The sequence below is a fragment of the Panulirus ornatus genome, chromosome 21, assembly GCF_036320965.1.
Source record: "Panulirus ornatus isolate Po-2019 chromosome 21, ASM3632096v1, whole genome shotgun sequence".
Classification (NCBI taxonomy): domain Eukaryota; kingdom Metazoa; phylum Arthropoda; class Malacostraca; order Decapoda; family Palinuridae; genus Panulirus; species Panulirus ornatus.
Genome location: NC_092244.1, coordinates 6,904,329 through 6,926,760, shown reverse-complemented (window position 1 = coordinate 6,926,760; position 22,432 = coordinate 6,904,329). Strand labels below are relative to the sequence as shown.

The 22,432-nt window shown below is 37.7% G+C and overlaps 1 protein-coding gene across 1 annotated transcript in view; it reads left to right on the top strand.

Annotated features, from left to right (window-relative positions):
- Vps8 (vacuolar protein sorting 8) overlaps positions 1-22,432 on the top strand; it is a 45,375-nt gene that overhangs the window by 5,961 nt on the left and 16,982 nt on the right. The window contains exons 6-18 of the mRNA XM_071675621.1: positions 288-506; positions 2,249-2,428; positions 2,610-2,861; positions 5,513-5,596; positions 6,190-6,339; positions 8,032-8,239; positions 9,623-10,242; positions 10,743-10,862; positions 12,542-12,681; positions 14,898-15,081; positions 16,449-16,594; positions 16,978-17,143; positions 20,492-20,605. Of these exons, the coding sequence (XP_071531722.1) occupies positions 288-506; positions 2,249-2,428; positions 2,610-2,861; positions 5,513-5,596; positions 6,190-6,339; positions 8,032-8,239; positions 9,623-10,242; positions 10,743-10,862; positions 12,542-12,681; positions 14,898-15,081; positions 16,449-16,594; positions 16,978-17,143; positions 20,492-20,605 (2,583 nt within the window). The remainder of the gene's footprint in view (positions 1-287; positions 507-2,248; positions 2,429-2,609; positions 2,862-5,512; positions 5,597-6,189; positions 6,340-8,031; positions 8,240-9,622; positions 10,243-10,742; positions 10,863-12,541; positions 12,682-14,897; positions 15,082-16,448; positions 16,595-16,977; positions 17,144-20,491; positions 20,606-22,432) is intronic.

The window sequence follows — 22,432 nt, the reverse complement described above, 5'->3', positions numbered from 1 at the left end:
ATTAATATCATGCTTTTGATCATGAAATCTATACAATATGTGAAGAAAGTACACAGGAGTTTGTCATGTCAGGAATAAAGGAAAAGGTCTGAATAATGTGCTTTAATAAAAGAGGCTATATCGTGCAGAATGTATTATGCAGTGTTGTAAAAGTTAGATTTACACAGAATTACTATATTTTCAATTATTTTTTTATACTGACTGTGATTCTATTACCTTTGACATAATCTGGCACTGAGAAATTTAGGGGTTATTGGTATTGTATTGATAAAAGTTAACTTTGACAGTGGACAGACTACCCTGGCATGGCAGTGATCAGCGATAGTGGTGGCTCAGTTTTTGAACTCTCCATAAAGAGGACCATGGGCCTTAATTCTAATGAGTCTCGTTGCATTTTCTCTGGCAGTCGTGGAGAAGTGTGCACTATAGAGCCATTACTAATGTCACAGTTTCGTGCTACTCCACTTGTTGAGACAGTCATCCTGGCAATGGCTACAATATCTAAGGTTGGACTTTGGAAATTTTATCATTCAGTCAGTGTAGTTTTTGTAATTATTTTACACCTAGTTGCTTCTTGTGCTGTAGCAGGTTAGTTTAAGGAATAAACAAACAATGGCCTCATTTACTTACATCCATTTTGTAGCCATCAAGTATATTGTAATAAAACAGTGCCTACTGTCTACAGCCAATCCCCTTAGACTACCATAGTTTATCTTGACTTCTTCATATGCCTTGGCTCAATCCATTGACAGCACCTCACTCCCACATACCACACTGGTCCAGTTAAATCTATCCCATCCATGCCTATCACCCTCTGGGATTTTCAGGCCATGATACCCCTTGGCCTTCTTTATGCCATCCTTCTATTTTTTTCTTGATCTCCACCTCTCCCTTCCTATCTCAGCTTCTGTGTATTTTATTTTTAACAACTTTAGGACCTCTTGCTAAGAAAGAGTCCTAGTGTTGTACCTAGGAACTCTAACCAGATTCTCCTGCAGCACCAAAGTTGCACTACTTTGTGATGCAGGGTAGTTACGGACTCCTTTGGAATGCAAAGTTCTTTGATGAGACTGCATTCCTAGGTATGCAGCCTCAAGGAAAGGGACTTTTTGGTTTATGTTCACAGTGTAATTTCATGTAGATGGAGTCTGGTAACACTTATGTATACTTGCTTGCTTTCTAGCCTAGTAGTCTCTTCTGTCTTTATGAGGTGCCTACATTTTCAGGAAACCAACCACATCTGTTGGTCTGGACAGGAATTCATAAAGTGAAGTAGTGTTGTATGTTTGCAGAGTGTAGAACATTCGAGATGTACTTGCTTGATGGGTAAGTGTGGCTCATGTATGTCTGAGTAGTATTGCATTTGATGGGTATGCGTGGTTGGATGGAGTTTAAGATTGAGTTTGGGCTGTGTTTGTTTTGTACTTTTTGAGTTATTTCATTGTCCATGTGTTATTTCAGGGTAATACTTGTTGGGAGTTGGATGGGTCTGTGAATAGAGGAAGCTGAAGTGTAAGACAGTGTAAATGTTCTCTTTCTACTTTAGTATGGGTTTATGGTTGGTTATAGACTTTTTATGTGGTTTGCAACTTTGTTACGTTTGCTGTTGAGAGGGTGCAAGACACACAGAGATCCTCCTAATGTAGTCCCACCTCAGCATGCTTGACACTTTATTCTATGCAACAGAACTAGATCCCTCCCACCCTAGTCATTCTGTTACTAACCATCAACCTCTACGTAGAAATGAAAAGCTTAGCCCTGTCTCGTGCTTCAGTAATTTCTACTCACTGAATCCCCCCCCCCCCCCCAACAAATATATCACTGACAAAATATTTAAACATGAAAGTAAACCAACAAGCAATAAACACCTGACCTCTTGACTCAGTTCACCAGACATACACTTAACAGAAACCACATTTCCCAGACAAACATAAGTTACACTCTCCCACCTACACTCTGGACATCATCCATCATACAACACTACAAAGCCCATTTCACCATATCTTAAGACCCTTCATGCACATGATAGAACTACCATAAAGAAGACATTGACGTGTCACTACTCAGTTGCTCTGCAGTCTCTGCACATAGATGCACACAAAACATCACATGACTTTAACAGCTTAGGCTAGGTTTCTGCATGCAGCACAAAGACTCCAATGTTAAGAGATTTGGCATGGTAAATATTTTTCCTCATTAAGATTTGAGAATATTCTTATGTATGATCATCTCATAACTTTTTTTACAGGTCATTGTTGTGTCTCTGCGACCACAGCTTAAAGTCTTGTTCTCACATCCCCTGAAAGCATCATCTTCAACTCTCCCTCTTCTGGCTTGGCAATTTGTTGTGATACAGATGCCAGATGGGACAAGAGTTATTGATCCAGTGTTAGCATTTGGGCGAGAAAAGAATGTATATTTCTATCAGGTAGGTCCTTATTGGATTCTCATTTTGCTCTGAATTCTAAAGCCATTACTGATATCAGCATCTGAATTATTGAAAATAAATTTCCACTGTCATTGAGAAATTAGAATTTATAATAGGAAATCTTATATTATTGCCGACTTTGTTGTGTCCATTGGATTACATTTCAGTGCATATTTTTCAGCTTACCCATGGCAGCCAAGAAGAACTTCAGTTTATTCCCCTACAGAAAATGAGTCTGTCATTTGTAGTACAGGGAATGGCATGGCTCAATACCCGTACTCTAGCTGTACTGGACACTCGAGAACATCTCCATGTCATTGATGTTAAGACACAAGAGGAGCAAGAGATGGTAGACTTGGCTCACTTGGGATTGGTGTATGCTTCACCACATTTCAAAGCTATTGCCACTGGTGGCAATGTCAGCAAAGCTATGGTGTGTTGGTGAAAAAGTTGTTTGCCTTTAGATATCAGACTTTGTTATAGGAATTGTTTCTTTTGATTTGTCAGTTATAAAAGTATGGATACAAAAGAATTGATCTGAAAGAGATAAGAAAGGAATTTTTTCCTTTTTTCTGTCTGCTTACAAATTATATTTACAATTCTAAAGTGGATCCTAATGCTTGGTTGATTTGAAGTGATCATACACAATTTGGGAAGAACCAGTCTGAATGTCATTAAACTATGTTACTTTAAATTTCACATATTAAAACTTGTTTTATGAATGTGTGTAATTTGGTCATTTGTAATTCAAGAGAAACTTACATGAGCAGAAAAAGAGGGCAAATGAGAGATGATGTGAGAAATTTACAATGAATTTCAGAGAGATTAAGAAAGGCATTTTAAAGGAAATGCACAACTTGTGGAGAAAAAGAGAACAAACAGCAGCTGTAAAGGGAGCAGGTAGAAAAGTGGTACCAGACAAAAAAAGAGGTGAAACAGAGAGGGATTGAATATTCTGAAGGACTATTGATGATAGGGTATCAGATTTGGTGTGTTTACAATGAGGCTGACATGCAGAGTGAGAGAACCCTATTGAAAGGTTTTATGAAAAGATGAAGTAGTGAAAGCCATGAGGTAGATGAAGTGTAGCAAAGCTGCAGCAGTGGTTGGGTTTTGCAGTTGTTTCTCAAGAAAGTGGGTGACAATGATGTTGAGTGGTTAGTTAGGTTGCTCATTGTTTGTGTGGCCCAAGCTGAGGTGCCTGAGAATCGGTAGAATGCTTTTATAGAGCTCAAATTACAGAGGTATAAAAGTGATGAGTATACCTGGTAAAGTATTTGGGAAAGTGGTGATCAAGAGGTTGGTGACATGCACAGAACACTTGTTTGGGGAAGAACAATGTGGATTTAGATGTATTTACTATAGTGGATTTGTGTGCGAAATACTTTGAGAAAAGGAGAGAATTGTTTGTGTACTTTTTGATTGGGAGAGGCCTTGTGGAAGCCATTAGAAATACATGGGATGAATGGAAAGTTATTGAATGCAGTAAGTAGTTATATCAGGACAGTTAGATATGTGTTGGTAGAAGTGAGAAGGGCAAGTGGAGGTAGGTTTGTGTCAGAGATGAACGTTGATAGAGGCCTTCTGAAAGTTGGGGTAAATGGAAAGTTATTAGATACAATGAGATTTTACTAGGTCAGTAAGGCAAATGTGTGAATAAGAAGGAGGAGGATGTGTGGGGTTTGGTGAAGGTGGGTTTGTCACAAAGATGTGTAATGTTGCCATAGTTGTTAAAGCTGTGAGGGAGATGAATGCATGCTGGGGATGTGAAAGTTTTAGTCCCCTTGAGATGGAATGTAAGCCACAAATACAATTTGTATTTCTTCACAGGATAATCATGCTAAGGCACTTAAATAGAAAGATAGGTCCTCTCTTGTCTTCACTACATTCAGTTAGATGGGAGCCAAGTGAGTAGCATTTATTCCCAAGGCCCCATTATCTCTAAACCAATAGAAACAAAGATGTATTGTGATTTTAGGTCCCCATATTTTGCTGTCCTCTGATGTTTCCTGAATTATGCTGCACCACCTTGAATTTTTAGAATGCTTTTCAGATAAGTAACTGCTGAGATGGAAGAAAGTGGTTAATTCCACACTAGGCAGGTGAAATGGGCTACTTGCCACTTACATGAATCCTGTGGAGTTAGGTTTCTACTTTCCTCAGGATGATCAGAAAAACAAAACTTCTTTGACTGATGTCATTGGTCACACTGTTCCTGGTGTACCATCCAGCTGAAACCATAGGATAGCTACTTCTTTGCTGTAGACGCATTAATATTTAGAGAAGAAAGTGGTGGCAAAGCATAAGGCTTTACTCTTCCAGAAAGCAGAGTTGCTTTACAACCGCAAACTCAACACCAGCACAGTGAAGCATTAATATTTCAGAACAATCCCACTTTGCATACTCTGTGCTGAATTCTTAGTAACACCCCTATACCCCTCCCACCCAAATCACCTTATGACCAACCACAAGCACTTGTGCATAAACACAAGAACTGCCCCTGCCTGACTTTTCAACTGCCTATACTTACAGATCCCCCGATCCCACAACAGTCACTACATTAACAAAATGTGTTTATACTTTAATGACATAGATACTTACAGATCGCCAATCCCACAACAATCACTACATAATAAAAAGTGTTTATATTTTAATGACTTAACAAGCACTAAACAACTCCCCTCCCAACCCAGTTTGAAACCTTCCTCCACCAGATGTACACCCAATTCGTACTGCACTCCCCAGACGTATGAGTTACACTTTCACACCTGCATTTTGGATACCAGCAATCTTTCCAACATTGCAGTCGCTGACTCATCATATCACAAAATTACTCATGCCCAGGATGCAGCTTTCACACTTGATATTAATTGGAAACTTTCTCTTCAGTTCTCTTGCAATCATCCTGCTAAGACAAACATCACCACTCTTTTCGACCTGTGGTCACACTTGATGGATGTGGCTAGCTTCCTGAGTGCCATAGAAAGCCCACATAGTGGTGTCTAGGGGTAGGAATTGAAGTTGAGGTAAAATTTTGATATATATTTGTCCAATCTCTTAATCTTCTAAAACTTGCTTTTGCAGGCAGTGGCTGGAGAAAGAGCTTGTTACCACTCTATGGTCAGTTTTGGGTCACAAGTGCTCCTTCTGGGGACCAAGTCATTCCAGGTGAGACTATGATTTTCCATTTAATGAGCAAAGAATCATTGTGCACTGTACCTGACTCATTGTGTAAGTGTTATTGTTAACTTGATTGTCTGTTTCAGGCTTTTTTTATGATTAGACATTTAGCTTTTTAGTGCTTTAATGGAATGTGTAGAAAGATAGAAAATCAAGGGATTCTGTTTGATTCTTTGCATTTATAGTCAAGGGCATATTGTCCTTACAGTTGCTTATCCAAGTTTTTGTCATTATCTACATCTTGACAATGGAATATTAGGTTTTTAGAGGTTTGATTGATTGTGTTTAATTGTTTAAGGTTTAATTGTGTTTAATTTACATTAACACATTCATACAGTTGAAAGTGTGGAGAACACTTCATAGATGATTTTCTGCTTAATGTTTGCCTCTCAAGTTTTTAACATGCAACCATGAAACCAGAGGATGATGTTATGTCTCAATGAAAATTACATTTTCATATACAATAACGATATTTCTCAGTGCCTTGTAAATGCTTCATGTCATTTATTTAACCCCCTTCTGTTTCAGCATATTAGACAGTTTTTTAGAATGAAAACTAATGATCTGGCAACATTCCTTAGGTGGTGACAGTGCGATCATGGGTAGACCGTCTGGACTACTTAGTAAGAGAGGGCCATAATCGTGAAGCTCTCCAACTTGCTCTTGATATTTATCAAGACAAAGCTCAGGCTATTGTAGGACTCAAGCACAAAAAAGAAAAGCGGCAGCAGGTAATCCAGCTAGTCATAATCAAAATCTTATCCTCAGTTGTGTCTCTCAAGTTTTGGCCAAAGTATTACAGTCTTTCAGATATTGATTATGCTTATAGATGGGCTGTTTTAATTCGTTTGATTACTTTGGTTTTATATTATCCCCTTATTAGAGGATATGTCGGACAGGATACAAGAGAGAGAATACTAACCATGCATCTTTACATTTGTAGAAGACAACTGAGGGGTAGGAGTGGGTGGTTGGAAATCTTCCCTTCCTTTGTCACTTTAAAAAAGAAAAGAAAAAACAGAGGAGGATCTTTTACCATTTAAGGCTCAGTCAGCTGTTTTGGATGCTACCTAACTCAATGTGGGAAATAGCAAACATGAATGAAAATATGAATCTTTTATTTATACATATTATTTTCATGATTGCATATGATTTACATTCACAGAACAGTATTCACATCAAGAAATGGGTATGTTTGAAGGAATAGTGGTTCCAACAATGTTGTATGGTTGCGAGGCGTGGGCTATGGATAGAGTTGTGCGCAGGAGGATGGATGTGCTGGAAATGAGATGTTTGAGGACAATGTGTGGTGTGAGGTGGTTTGATCGAGTAAGTAACGTAAGGGTAAGAGAGATGTGTGGAAATAAAAAGAGCGTGGTTGAGAGAGCAGAAGAGGGTGTTTTGAAATGGTTTGGGCACATGGAGAGAATGAGTGAGGAAAGATTGACCAAGAGGATATATGTGTCGGAGGTGGAGGGAACGAGGAGAAGTGGGAGACCAAATTGGAGGTGGAAAGATGGAGTGAAAAAGATTTTGTGTGATCGGGGCCTGAACATGCAGGAGGATGAAAGGAGGGCAAGGAATAGAGTGAATTGGATCGATGTGGTATACCGGGGTTGACATGCTGTCAGTGGATTGAATCAGGGCATGTGAAGTGTCTGGGGTAAACCATAGAAAGCTGTGTAGGTATGTATATTTGCGTGTGTAGACGTATGTATATACATGTGTATGGGGGTGGGTTGGGCCATTTCTTTCGTCTGTTTCCTTGTGCTACCTCGCAAACGCGGGAGACAGCGACAAAGCAAAAAAAAAAGAAAAAGAAATTCATGAAAGATGTAAATGAAAAAACAAGGAATTCTTTATGATAAAAATGACTACAAGTTTTGGTGTATAAATCTGCTTTCTTGCTGAGATGACACGGTTACACTCTGATGGTTTATAGGTTACTTTCCTGTATTCTGTTTTTCCCACTTGTGTTAGGTCACTGGTGACATTTGTGGATAAGAGATGGATTCTTAAATAAACTGGGAATTCAAATGTAGGTGGCCAAACTGGAAATTCAGGTGTCATTGGGAACCTCATATGAAGCTTAGAGTAGTCCATAGTGATTCCTCATGAGGCAAAGAACATTGTAAGGGTAAATAAGGAAGTGCAAATATTGGAATGGGAACGTAAGAAAGACTCACTGGGAATGACCAGTGATATATTGCCATAGCCTTAAAACTTGATTGTTGTAACACATACACTCTTACAACTAAACATTTTATGAAATGGTAATGATGTAATTTCTTGTTACTTATAAGACAGGCGGTGAGTTATCAAATTTTATGTAAGATCACGTAATTGTTTTATTAGCTTTGTAGTTTTAAGCACGTCTTTCCTGAAATATGATTTTACAGTAAACATTATTTTTTTTATTACAGCTAGTACAAGAGAAGATCTGTGAATTATTGAACCAATACCTAGACACAGCCATGGAAAACCTTCCTGATCGTAGCAGTTTATCAGCACTAACTAATTACTACACCCAGCTGGTCCCATTGTGTGTTCAGGTAGCAGTAGGTGCAAATCTAAGAAATATCCTATTTGGACGAATGTGGGAAACCTTTAGTGAAGATGCACTGTCAAAAGGTTAGACTTGTGAAATTTTTCTTGATTTTAAGTATTGTATACAGCATGACATATTGTTAGAGGGATCCAAGAAAAGATTTTGGTTTTAGGTGGTAGAAATGCTTTTGAAGAAAGAAGTGATTGAGAGAATGTAAATCTTAGCCATGGTTTTATGTGAGTACAGAAATAGCTCAGAGTCTATTTGCTAATCAGCTTGATAGCTTTCCTTCAACATCTAGTTTATGTAAAGACATGTTAATTAGCTGATGGATATGTTAACCCATGGCTAGAATTAGATGAATTCTAAGGATTCAAGTCGAATTCTAGATGGGACTAGCTCATCTGTGAGGCTGATGCAACATTAGTATGTCACTTGAGGGTAGTCTTCCCACTCTTTATACCATTGTCTGCTTCCTTAAACATTGTTGGTGTCCTGACATGATGCCTTACTTTGAATGATTTTTGAACAATTTTTCTTGTGTTTCTAGTTTTGCAATATGGTAAAGTATGCAAAGGTAAAATAAGAACACAGTGCTTTCATTATATAAATTCATGTTCACTGTAATGTACTGGAAGGTAATTGTGTTTAGGAAAGAACATCTTTCTTAGCTTTCATATGTTTTTCAAAGCCTTTTAAGGTGGAATCACACTAGATTAATTTGAAGAGTACTATAAACATAACTAAATGAGGAACTTGCTCCTTGCCTGATCCACTGTTACTTAAGGAACACTTGACCCACTGATACTTGAGGAACATGGCCTCTGCCTTGCTCTCATATCAGTTTTGAACATGTTGCATGAAAGTGTTTTTACATTTTCATCCATACTTTATAGTAAGAGGATAACAGAAATTAGAAGTGTTGACAGAACTCGAAAAGAAGTATAGGACTGGGAAAGATGGTGATGATAAAAGGCAATGCACCATGATTGTGTTTGCTAGTGAAAAAGATAGATAGTGTGTAAGGTAATTGACCTAAATTGTTTATATGAGTGAGTTGGATGAGCAGATATTATTATCATTGTTTTTTTCTTTTTTTTTTTCATACTATTCGCCATTTCCCGCGATAGCGAGGTAGCGTTAAGAACAGAGGACTGGGCCTTTGAGGGAATATCCTCACCTGGCCCTCTTCTCTGTTCCTTCTTTTGGGAAAAAAAAAAAAAAATTATCATTGTTATTATTATTATTTTTTTTTTTTTTTTTTTTTTTTTTTTTTGCCGCTGTCTCCCACGTTAGCGAGGTAGCGCAAGGAAACAGATGAAAGAATGGCCCAACCCACCCACATACACATGTATATACATATTATTATTATTATTATTATTATTATTATTATTATTATTATTATTATTATTATTATTGTTATTGATTTTTTGATGTTTGCTATGTTAAATTTTCTTATTCTACAGGTATTTTCTTGGAAGCACTTGAGCCTTATATTTTGAGTGACCAGTTATCTGACATATCACCCAGCATTACTCAGTGTCTGCTTTCCCACCAAGAGGTTTCTGGAAGGCTTCAGGCAACAGAAGCTTGCATTGTCCACCTTAGTGTGACCTCTCTTGACCTTCATCAGGCCATGACACTGTGCTGGACTCATGGGTTGTATGATGCAATATTTTATATATATACTCGTGGCATGAAGGATTTTGTGACTCCCCTTGAGGAACTTGTGATTGTACTGTGTAATACTATGGACAGTGGAAATGCCTTGACAGACAGTCAGGTGATGTTAGGGAATAAGATACTTGTTTATGTGTCATGCTGCCTGGCTGGACGGGCATATCCACATGGGGATATTGATCCCCATGAGTTACAGCAAGTGAAGCATGAAATTTTTAAATGTATTACATCACTGCATTCTAAAAATGCTAAACCCACAGAAAATTCTTATCCATTTTTGAGAACTTTATTAAGGTTTGACACTAGAGAATTCCTCAATGTACTGGCCCTTGCATTTGAGGAAGCAGAATTCACCTCTGAACTTGGAATGCGACAGAGACAAAGAGTTGTTGATATATTACTTCAGGTATGTAGTACTTCATTTATCATGAAATGAGATATACTGACTGCTGTATTTGTATAATTACTTTCTTCATTACATAAAAATCCATTTAACTTAACTAACTGAATGTGGATTGAGAGTATGTGTGAAAAAGGTGTGGAGGCTTTATGTATCTTATCACCCCAATGAATTGGAGTAATGATAATATAAAAGGTAATCATAGTATTCTTTAGAAATATGAATTTCTTTCATGTTAGATAAGCCTTAGTAAGTCCAGTCACCTCCACAGGATGTTGAAAAATGTTAAGGGATGTCTTTCCATATCCATTTAGGTTTTCCTCACTTCCTGACTTCATAAGTTATTATACATATTTTTTCAATTTGAATATTTCTTAATGTTTTTAAAAATCTAAGCTCACAGTTGCTTTTGCATTGAATGTTCAATAACTTATTGATTTTGAGTAACTTGTAGTGAAATTTTGTGCATACATCAGTGGAAATATAGTGTAATTTTTTATCTTTAGGTCATGGTGGAAGGACAGGGTTTTGGACCAGCGCAGTTAGGATCACTTTTCACTTTCATCGCTCGTCAGATGTCACGACAACAGGGAGCCATTGCAATCAATAGACAACTTTTTGACCAGGTGATTGAGAATCTTGAATTTTTGATGGTGTATAATGCAAGTAGGTTAGGTGCTTGTGGATTGGCACCAACAATAGTGCTCTTGCATAATGGCAAGGGAAACAGACTTGTATGTTCAAACTATATTACAGAGGCATAAGATCAATCACTTCCATATAATGCAGGGTAAACCTGGTATACCGGGTAAGGTTTATGGGAGAGTGGTGATGGAGAGGACTATGGTTTGCACAAGGTACATGATTAGGGAGGAGCATTGTGGATGGGTAGATTTTGTGGACCAGGTGTTTGCTTTGAAGAATTAGTATGAAAAATACTTGGAGAAAGAGAGTGAATTGTGCATGGCCCTTATGAATCTAGGAGAAGTGTTTCATAGGATTGACATGGATGCCCTGTGGAAAGATCTCCAAGTATATAGTGTGTATGAGAAGTTAGTAAATGCAGTAAAGAGTTTTCAATGGGATATTAAAGCTTGTGTGTAAATAGGAAGGAAGGGGGGTGAGTTGTTGCTGGTGAAGGTGGGTATGCATCAGATATGTGATGTCACCATGGGTGTTTAATCTATGCATTGATGAGGTAACAAGGGAAGTGAATGTAAGGGTTGTGGAGCAAGATACAGATCTGCAGGCTTTATTTTAATATGTACTTATTGACAGGTGTGCAAAGGAGAGGTTGTTGGACATGACTGTGCTAAAAGTGCAGCAGGTGGGATCTTTAATAATTTCGTGGTGGAGTAGCTGTAGGAAAAGAGGCAATGACATGTTTGGGAAGATGGTGCGAAAAGGAGTGACCTTAGTAAAGAGGCTTGAGCACAGAGATACCAAGAGAGACTGAGTATGGAAAGGCATAAGGTGAGACTAAATAAAACAAGAGGAGTCAATGAGGGTGTGGTAAGTATTTGGGGAAACATTGCTTACATATGTTGGTTAAGTGTGTAATCTGCAGAAGGTGAGAGACAGGTATAAAAGAGAAGGTAGTGGGTGGTAGGAAGAAGCTGTTAAGTTTCTAATGCATGAGAAAAGAGAGGATTATAGGTGGGGCATGTATGGAAAAAGTGTGATTGGGAGGTGTACAAATGAAGGCAGCAGGAGGTCAAGAGGAAGGTGCAGTGTCTGAAAAAGAAAGCGTAAGGGTACTGGCAAACTTCATGTAATATAAGAAATAGTAAACTTGTTTCCTCATGCTTTTATCGCAACACCAATTAATGGCTGCATTCTTTTCTCTTTCATATGAGAGTCTGATCTTGTTCTCATTCTCATTTTGTTGTTATATCTTACTGCTACTTCTTCCTTGTTTAAATCTCTTACCTTATATCAGCCCCTTTGAATCCACATCAAACACTATACAGCCAAGTCTGTCCATATATGCAAAATAGTGATTGGACAAATTGCATCTATAGTCTTTCCTCTCTCTTGTATATCATACATCTTTGTTGAGTCTGTTACATTAATTGGAGTTCTGTAGGTATGGAGACTCTGTTGCCTTGGCCACCTCTCTGAGGGAGTTCCAGTTGGAACAGGCATCAGAGATATAGATAGGTAGATAGATATAGAGTTTGGGTGATAATGTATTATAATTGACCTAAAATGCACAGTTTGAATTAAATACTCAACTTTAGCAGTTTGTCTTAGTCTAATTCATCATTTTGGAAAAAGAATTTTATAAAGATATTTTGATGGTCAGGTGCTGTGCCATCTCACTGCTCCTGATGCAGAAAGTCACCATGAGGAGCGGCAGACTGCATTGCTGGAGCTGTTACAAGAGGGTGGCCTCATACATTATGACACTAACCACCTATTGCTAAAAGCACATCAAGCTGAATTGTAAGAACTTGATTTTTGTTTGTGTAAATTATTACCATTTATTTAAGTTAATGCTTATCATATGGCCAGTTCACAGTTAAGGAGACTCACTTCATTGTGATAAAAGCCATACCAGTTCGTGGTAGAGCCTGTTTATTTATATAATTATCCTTTCATGATAAGGATTTTCCCTAATGAGTGAAACATTATCATACATGGCAAAGTATAATCTTATCTTTCTTGATACCAAAAAGTGCTGAAACAAGAAAAGTATGTGAATGACAAGCTATACAGTACCAGATCATTGGTAACTGTTTTGTGTTGATGGTTTGTTATGTATCCATTATGTTGTAGATTATATTATGGTTATGTAACCAAAACAGATTGATTTTAGCAGTTTAGTGTATGGCTTGTTTATGGATGATAAGAAATACCAACATTAGAAGCATATGCATTGTGTCATATTTAAGCAAATTAAGTCCTAGATATTAAATATTTTTGTTGTCTGTAAGTCGATATTGATTTCACATGATTTTTGCACTTTTATGTATTGTTACATTTATGATATGTAGATGCATTTTATATAGAATTTGTGAAACGAGAAAGTTGGAAGTAAAGATGAACAAAGATAGGGTAATGAGGTGCTGCAGGGATATGAGGCAAAATGATTTGAAACTTCATGTGAATGGAAAGACCCAAAGGAAATGGCGTGCTTTATGTACCTGGAAGATGTGGTGGTGGATGAGACCATGGGGATTGAAGTGAGTCATATGATGGAAGAGGGTGCTTTTATAATGATTGTTTTATTTTATAATGAGTGTTCATGGGGAAACAGAATTTGTTACTGGGAATTTTAAGATACAAATAAACTTCTCAAAAATGTTTCTTTTCCTTATAGTTTGGGATGGGTTTATTTGTGAAGTTTGAGTTCTTGATACATATTTTCATTGTTTAGGACACTTATTTAATGATTTTTAAGAGGAACTGACAAATAAATTTCCCATATCTATCTGATAACATTGTTGAAATTAGCATTCATTTTCAAAGTAGTACTCAAATTAGAATGCATGGGACTTTTCCTTAGAGAAGAATAGGAAGATTAGTTACACATAGTAGATAGAAGTAGTCAGTTTAAACATTATGCGAACACTACGCTAAAGTTGCCCTCTAGCAGTGGCCTGTTATGGGTGAGGCACTAATGACTAAGAAGCAGCACTGGAGTTCACCAGTTGTGGAGACTCTTTTGCTGTGGCCACCCCTTTGAGCGAGTTCCTGAAGGGTTTCACAACTCTTCCTCTTCCAAGGACAACTGTGTACTTGGGAAAGCAGATCTTTGGCTGGGAAAGCCTGAGTGTTCTTTATATGTAATGATACAGTGTTATCAACTTAAGTGATATCATTACAGCCATTTTTAACAGAAAAACATGGAATATGATGATTACTCAAATCATATTATTATTATTATTATACTTGATTGCTGTTTCCCATGTCAGCAAGGTAGCGCCAAGAAACAGACAAAGAATGGCCCATCCACTCATACACAAACACACACACACACACACACACACACACACACATACACACACATATATTTTTTATATCATTGTATTATACTTTGTCGCTGTCTACCGCGTTAGTGAGGTAGCGTAAGGAAACAGATGAAAGAATGGCCCAACCCACCCACATACACATGTGTATACATACACGTCCACACACGCACATATACATACCTATACATTTCAACATATACATATATGTATACATACACAGACACATACATATATACACATTTACATAATTCATATTTGCTGCCTTTATTCATTCTTGTCGCCACCCCGCCACATGAAATGATGCCCCCGTCCCCCCGCATGCGTGCAAGGTAGCGCTAAGAAAAGACAACAAAGACCACAGTCGTTCACACTCAGCCTCTAGCTGTCATGTATAATGCACCGAAACCACAGCTCCCTTTCCACATCCAGGCCCCACAAAACTTTCCATGGTTTACCCCAGACGCTTCACGTGCCCTGGTTCAATCCATTGATAGCACGTCGACCCTGGTATACCACATCGTTCCAGTTTACTGTATTCCTTGCACGCCTTTCACCCTCCTGCATGGTATAGTGATAGGATATGATTAGATGCTTGAAAGAAACAAGTTGTTTTTTAAAGTAAATCTTTTAATTTGTTTTCATTATTCCTTATGAAGTTTTAGCTTTTTAGTATCAAACCTGTTGCAGTTATCGTGTATGTGAATATGTTTATGAGGAGAGAGGAGAGCATGAGAAGATTGTTGAATGCTACTTGGAGGACAAGCTGCGGAGACATCAGGTTTTTACCTACATTCGTTCAGTCCTCTCCTCGCCACAGTTCACTGATCTCCATGCTCAAAAGATTCAACAGCAGTTTCTTAACTATATCAAAGTATGTAATTAAAGTGTGTTGTCAGTTTTTAATGAGCTGCTATGTGCTTTAATATGTCATTTCCTATTTTCATAACCTTTTGAGTTATACTCTGTTGTTATCTGATCTTTGATTTCTCCTTGAATGTAGGGATTTTCAAATTTTTCAGTAGTCTGTTTAATTTTCCATATTTGTTCTTGAAACTCATCCTTGGTATCCCATTACACCTTTTTCTGCACAAATCTCAGTCTTTTTTCTCTTCTTTGCAGTCTGTCCCTCAAGCATGAGATACATTCCTAGAGTGTATATGGATTAGGACCCATCCAACCCTTTTGACTCTAGTGCAGAGGTACCAGCCTTCACTCACTACTTGAACAATTTCTATGGTGATCACAGCAGGTTACTTGTTAGTTAGGCCTGCCATTAGTGTGATGTCATTAACCTACTCTCTCAGCTACTCATAACTCCTAGTACTCTGATATTGGACCCTGTTAAGGCATGGTATTCCCTGTCTGTAATTATCTATTTGTACTATACAGGGAGGGAGTATTACTCTTGTGGGGCCCCCATCTCTTGACCATACTCTTCTTTCAAACAATTTTATATATTTGTGAATGCTGTCTGCATTAACCATGTCTTTTTTATGTCAATCCATTCATCTGCCACTCTTATACTCTCAAAGTACCTCATCACACGTATTTTAACAAGTTTCTTGTTAAATTCACGTTATGTCCAGTGATTGCTCTGTCCCTACATCTTTTGAAGAACTGTTCACTTTCTGTCATAATTTTTTTTGTTTAATCTAATGGTTGTGATTAGGTCACCCTTCTTTTGTCTCTTTTGCAACTTTTCTCTGTAACTCAGGTCTCTTAATTTTGGTGCTATCTTTGTTTCTTTCCTCTGGACCTTCTCTATTAGCTCTTTGTGCCTGTAGGGGTGTTATGATTGAATTTTAGAAGCATATTCTAGTTTTGGCTCTATGTAGGATGTGAACAGCATGCTAAATGTTTTCATATAAACCCCTCATTTCTTCATTCTATCTAGTCATACTTCATGCTCTTCTCAGATATCTCATTTCCACAGCTTGGGTTCTTTACCTCACTGACTCTTTCAGTATCCATGTTTCTGTTGCATAGGTCAGCATCGGGAGGACTATGCTGTCCCTTGATACTTTCTTCATTTTCATCCTCACACCTTTACCCTTTGATTACTTTCTATTGAAAATCATTTGTTTGTATTAGTAGAGGGGATGGTTTTAGAGGATGATATTTAAGGGCATTTGGATAGTTCCTTAGAACTTGATTAAGCTAATGCTGTCATTGCTTTGAGAAATATGATTTCACATTTGCTATTATTGACAAGAATTGATTCTAGGTGATGTTTTGCAGGTACTACTTGAGATTGACAGTAGCCGTGTTGCTAGCTTGCTCCTGACTATGCCTCAGCTGACGCCCCTTATAAGTGATATCACACAACAGTTGAAAGGGGAAACACAGCTTCTATATAAAGCTCTTCATGCACTTTTTACATACAGGTGAGAATTGATTATTTTTGTTTTGATTATTCAATAGTTAGTGTTTGCAGATGACATAGCTTTGGGGACAGACGCCAGAAAGAAAACTCCATAAGTTAGTAACAGAGTTTTGGAGAATTTGTGAAAAGAGAAGTTTAGAGGAGTGTGAACATAAGTAAGAAAATGATATGCAACAGTGGGATAAAAGAGGATGGTTTGACAGAATGCATATATGCCTGTTAATAATGAATCATATTTGATTACTTATGGTTATGATACAAGCCTTTTCTATAACAGCACAGTTACCCTTCTCTTTCTTCTTAATATATATTTAGGAATGATAGGAGTTCATTGCATGTGCCCTTTAAGTGATTTGAAAAGATTCTTGTCTCATTCATCTTCAGATCAACTCATGCATCTCCAGGAGGGCGTGGTGGTGATCTGAGTGACAATATACTTACTCCAGAGCTACAGGAGGAGTATATTGACCTCATGTGCAGAGTAAATCCTAATCAGGTTTATGCTTATCTCAAAGGTGCAGAAGGTTATCGGCTGGAACAAGCTTTAGAGGTAAGTAGCACATTAATGCACGTATTAAGTGTTCGATTAAAAACATTTTCCTTTTACATAGTTGAGAGTTTGTTCCTCTGTGTGAACTCTTCTAAGGACTGTTTTCGGGAAATGTAAGTTACACATTTTCATAATTTATTTATAGTTATTACAGAAGGTTATCAGGTGGAACAAGCTTTAGCGGTGACTCATAAATACATATTCTAAATGTTTGGGGAGAAGGATTTTTCTTTACATAATAGGGACTTTGTTCCTTTGTGTGAACTCTTCAAACAACTCTGTTTTTGGGAAATGTCAATTACACATTTTATATAATTTCTTTGTAGTAGTTATTTAATCATAAACAGTTAATCATCATTCTCAGATACATGATGGAAACAAGGTGGTTACCTGTATAAACATTTAACAAAGAACCTAGCATACAGATAGATGCCAACCAATTTTTTTTGCTATGATTGTTGCACCAGTACAAAACAGAATGTTATCAGGTGTTACACTGATTTTTGTTTTACTTATGTTGTTTTGTTTTTGTGTATCTGTATGGTTCATGTTATAGCTAAGTTGAACCAGATGATCCCATCACTAATGTTCGGATAAAACCTGCCTTTAAGGTTGCACAAAGTGTTGAAATGGGAAGCACTTCATCATTGATAGTTCTACTTTCAATTAGATGCTTATGTTAGTTCCAATTTGACCTAATCTACCTTTTTCTTGGTCAAGGACAAAAGTCTATATCAAGGCTGAACATTAATTGAAATATAAGGAGATTATGGCACTACCCCAGTGATACAGGAAACAGCAAATTAGTATGAAAGAAAAGAAATATATATGCATTTTTCATACTTGATCACTGTTTCCCATGTTAGTGAGACAGCACCAAGAAACAGGAGAAAGACATCTCTGAGAAAAAAAATGGGTATGTTCGAAGGAATAGTAGTTCCAACAATGTTATATGGTTGCAAGGCATGGGCTATAGATAGGGTTGTACAGAGGAAGGTAGATGTGTTGGAAATGAAATGTTTGAGGACAGTCTGTGGTGTGAGGTGGTTTGATTGATTAAGTAATGAAAGGGTAAAAGAGATGTGTGGTAATGGGTAGGGTGGCTGAGAGAGCAGAAGATGGTGTGTTGAAATGGTTTTGACATATGGAGAGAATGAGTGAGGAAAGATTGACAAAGAGGATATATGTGTCAACGGTGGAGGGAACAAGGAGAAGTGGGAGACGAAATTGGGATGGAAAGATGGATTGAAAATCCTCACTTTGTCCCCTTATTATCTGTTCCTTCTATTGGAAAAGTAAAAAAACTGGAGGGGAGGATTTCCAGCCCCCTGCTCCCTCCTCTTTTAGTTGCCTTTTACGACATGCAGGGAATACGAGGGAAGTATTCTTTCTCCCCTATCCCCAGGGATAGGGGAGAAATTATATATATATATATATATATATATATATATATATATATATATATATATATATATATATATATATATTTTTTTTTTTTTTTTTTTTTTTATATACTTTGTCGCTGTCTCCCGCGTTTGCGAGGTAGCGCAAGGAAACAAACGAAAGAAATGGCCCAACCTCCCCCATACACATGTATATACATACGTCCACACACGCAAATATACATACCTACACAGCTTTCCATGGTTTACCCTAGACGCTTCACATGCCTTGATTCAATCCACTGACAGCACGTCAGCCCCGGTATACCACATCGCTCCAATTCACTCTATTCCTTGCCCTCCTTTCACCCTCCTGCATGTTCAGGCCCCGATCACACAAAATCTTTTTCACTCCATCTTTCCACCTCCAATTTGGTCTCCCTCTTCTCCTCGTTCCCTCCACCTCCGACACATATATCCTCTTGGTCAATCTTTCCTCACTCATTCTCTCCATGTGCCCAAACCATTTCAAAACACCCTCTTCTGCTCTCTCAACCACGCTCTTTTTATTTCCACACATCTCTCTTACCCTTACGTTACTTACTCGATCAAACCACCTCACACCACACATTGTCCTCAAACATCTCATTTCCAGCACATCCATCCTCCTGCGCACAACTCTATCCATAGCCCACGCCTCGCAACCATACAACATTGTTGGAACCACTATTCCTTCAAACATACCCATTTTTGCTTTCCGAGATAAAGTTCTCGACTTCCACACATTCTTCAAGGCTCCCAGAATTTTTGCCCCCTCCCCCACCCTATGATCCACTTCCGCTTCCATGGTTCCATCCGCTGCCAGATCCACTCCCAGATATCTAAAACACTTCACCTCCTCCAGTTTTTCTCCATTCAAACTCACCTCCCAATTGACTTGACCCTCAACCCTACTGTACCTAATAACCTTGCTCTTATTCACATTTACTCTTAACTTTCTTCTTTCACACACTTTACCAAACTCAGTCACCAGCTTCTGCAGTTTCTCACATGAATCAGCCACCAGCGCTGTATCATCAGCGAACAACAACTGACTCACTTCCCAAGCTCTCTCATCCCCAACAGACTTCATACTTGCCCCTCTTTCCAAAACTCTTGCATTTACCTCCCTAACAACCCCATCCATAAACAAATTAAACAACCATGGAGACATCACACACCCCTGCCGCAAACCTACATTCACTGAGAACCAATCACTTTCCTCTCTTCCTACACGTACACATGCCTTACATCCTCGATAAAAACTTTTCACTGCTTCTAACAACTTGCCTCCCACACCATATATTCTTAATACCTTCCACAGAGCATCTCTATCTATAACCCATGCCTCGCAGCCATATAACATTGTTGGAACCACTATTTCTTCAAACATACCCATTTTTGTTTTCAAGATAATGTTCTTGACTTCCACACATTTTTCAGCGCTCCCGGAACTTTTGCCCCCTCCCCCACCCTATGATTCACTTCTGCTTCCATGGTTCCATCTGCTGCCAAATCCACTCCCACATATCTAAAACACTTCACTTCCTCCAGTTTTTCTCCTTTCAAACTTACCTCCTAATTGACTTGCCCTCAACCCTACTTTACCTAATAACCTTGCTCTTATTCACATTTTTTCTCTCGGCTTTCTTCTTTCGCACACTTTACTAAATCAGAAGATACATTATAATCAAAACATGAATGTTAAATAGAAAGTTTTAGATGAAAAAGTTGACTGTTGAGGTGTTTATTTCTTTCTGTACTTCATTTTTCGATTGCGAAGTGGCTCTCCAGTGTTTATGTGAGCATCTTTTTTGATCTTTGTGTCATTAGCTTGCTTTGGAGTATTTTGCTGTTAATCCTTAGATGTGCAGTGTTTGATTTTTTTCTATAAAGAGTACTCTGTGACTAAAATTTGTCTTTTCAGATCTGCAAACGTCACAAACAACAAGAGTCAACAGCTTTCCTCCTGGAGAGAGCAGGTGATATAAAAGGTGCTTTCGACATTCTTCTAGTCATCCTGAAATGCAGAGTTGATGATGTTAGTATGTATTAATTTAAATGAATGTGCTATTTTTATGTGCAACTGTTAGCTTTTTTTTTTACAGAAGAACTTGAAAGATACATTTAGTGTTTCATGTATTTAAAACAGCTAGATTCTGACAATAGGAGGCCCAGCCACTTTGACATAGTATCAGCAATCACTAAAAACTCTCTTACAGTCTTCCATGTGCCAGCCAGTAATGATTTTTTAAAATCTGAGCAGTAATTAATTGTTGTTTTCTTGAATCAGGATCACAAGGCATGTGGCCTGAATGCATACCAACTGATAGGAAAGTCCTGTTTACTGATTGTTTGGAATCAAGATTGTAAATGTCTTTCTTTTTTTTTTTTGTTAAGGTTGGTGTTACCTGATTACAAGGGGTAAAGATAATATGCAGAAGACTTATTTATTTTGGTTTCCCAAGAATGCAGTTGGTTTTTTGAATCTGGGAAAAGTCTTACTTTTAAGTGTGGGTAGTTTAGAAAAGCTTCAGAAATACTAACTACTGATGCTTGTAATATAGCATATGGTTTGCTTCATACATTGGATCCACCAACTCAGTTTCACAGTGTTAAAGTGTGACATAGGTGAATAGGAATTTCATTTACTCATTCTCAACCTGTTCCATTAGGTCAGTAGTTCTGAGCATGAGCAAGATAATACTTCACAGCTTAAGTCTGTAAGGGAACATGCAAGTGTCGTGCATTAGAAGCAGTTGACTTTACCTGGGGTTACAAGGTCCTGGGAGGATCATTTGATGCCTGACTGATGCTTACATGGAGACAGCATTCTTACCGAATTTACTCATTGTGAACTCAAAAGTTAGATTTTTTGTAGTAGCGATTGGTTGTTGGGGATACCATAATGAAAATGAATTAGACAACTGAGTAGACTGCATTGAATTATGCTTTTTGTAGAGTTGGCTTTATTGCTAATGTCCAGTAATCTTGGAAAACAGAACTTGGTACCTTTGTGAAATGTAAGGAGGTTGGGTCATACATGGCTTAGCTCCTCTTATAATCAGTCAGTCAATGACTAGAGACTGTTTCTTGCTGAGAATTTATCCTGTGTATGAAAAACTTATTTTTGTGGTTTTATGTTTTGAGCCATAGAATGGTCAGCAGTATGTTGATAACATCATGCAAAGGTCTAACAAGGAAAGACAAAGAAAGCAGAACAAAAGTCAGAGATCAAGGAGCCATTATTAATGAGGCATTTGAATTGAGACAGCACACTGAAAATGTGGTACAGAACTGTCAAGGTATATAATGAGTGGTATGATGATCAGAACATTTGCTACAAGGTATGGAAAACTGCTGATGGAAATGTTCATTGTGTACATAGAAAAGCAAAAGTGAATACTACTGTGTTGTATGAATTGAAAAAGTGAAGTGATACATATAAGTAAGAGAGAATCCAGAAACACTTTACAAGTGAAATTAAGGGAGTGGATCTCCTTAGCCAGTATGAAAGATTTAATGTATTACAAATATTGAGTCATGAAAGACCAAGAGAAAGATACATGATAATCTTTGCATGGCAGTGAATAGAAGAACAAAAAGTAGATACAGAGAATTAAATACCTCACATACAGGAAGAAACAGAATGGAAATGTACTGAAAAGACACTAAAGAAAAATAATGCCCTGCGAGAAAGATGGAGCAACTGCCCAATGTGGTAAGAATAGAATTAGAATAAGCGGGGAGAATTTCTCAGAATTAGGCAGTGACTTAAGAAAATACCAAATCATTGTAATCAAACAGACGTGAAAAGAAAGAAACAGCAGAAAAAGGATTATTATGAACTCTGCAAGATATATGGTGA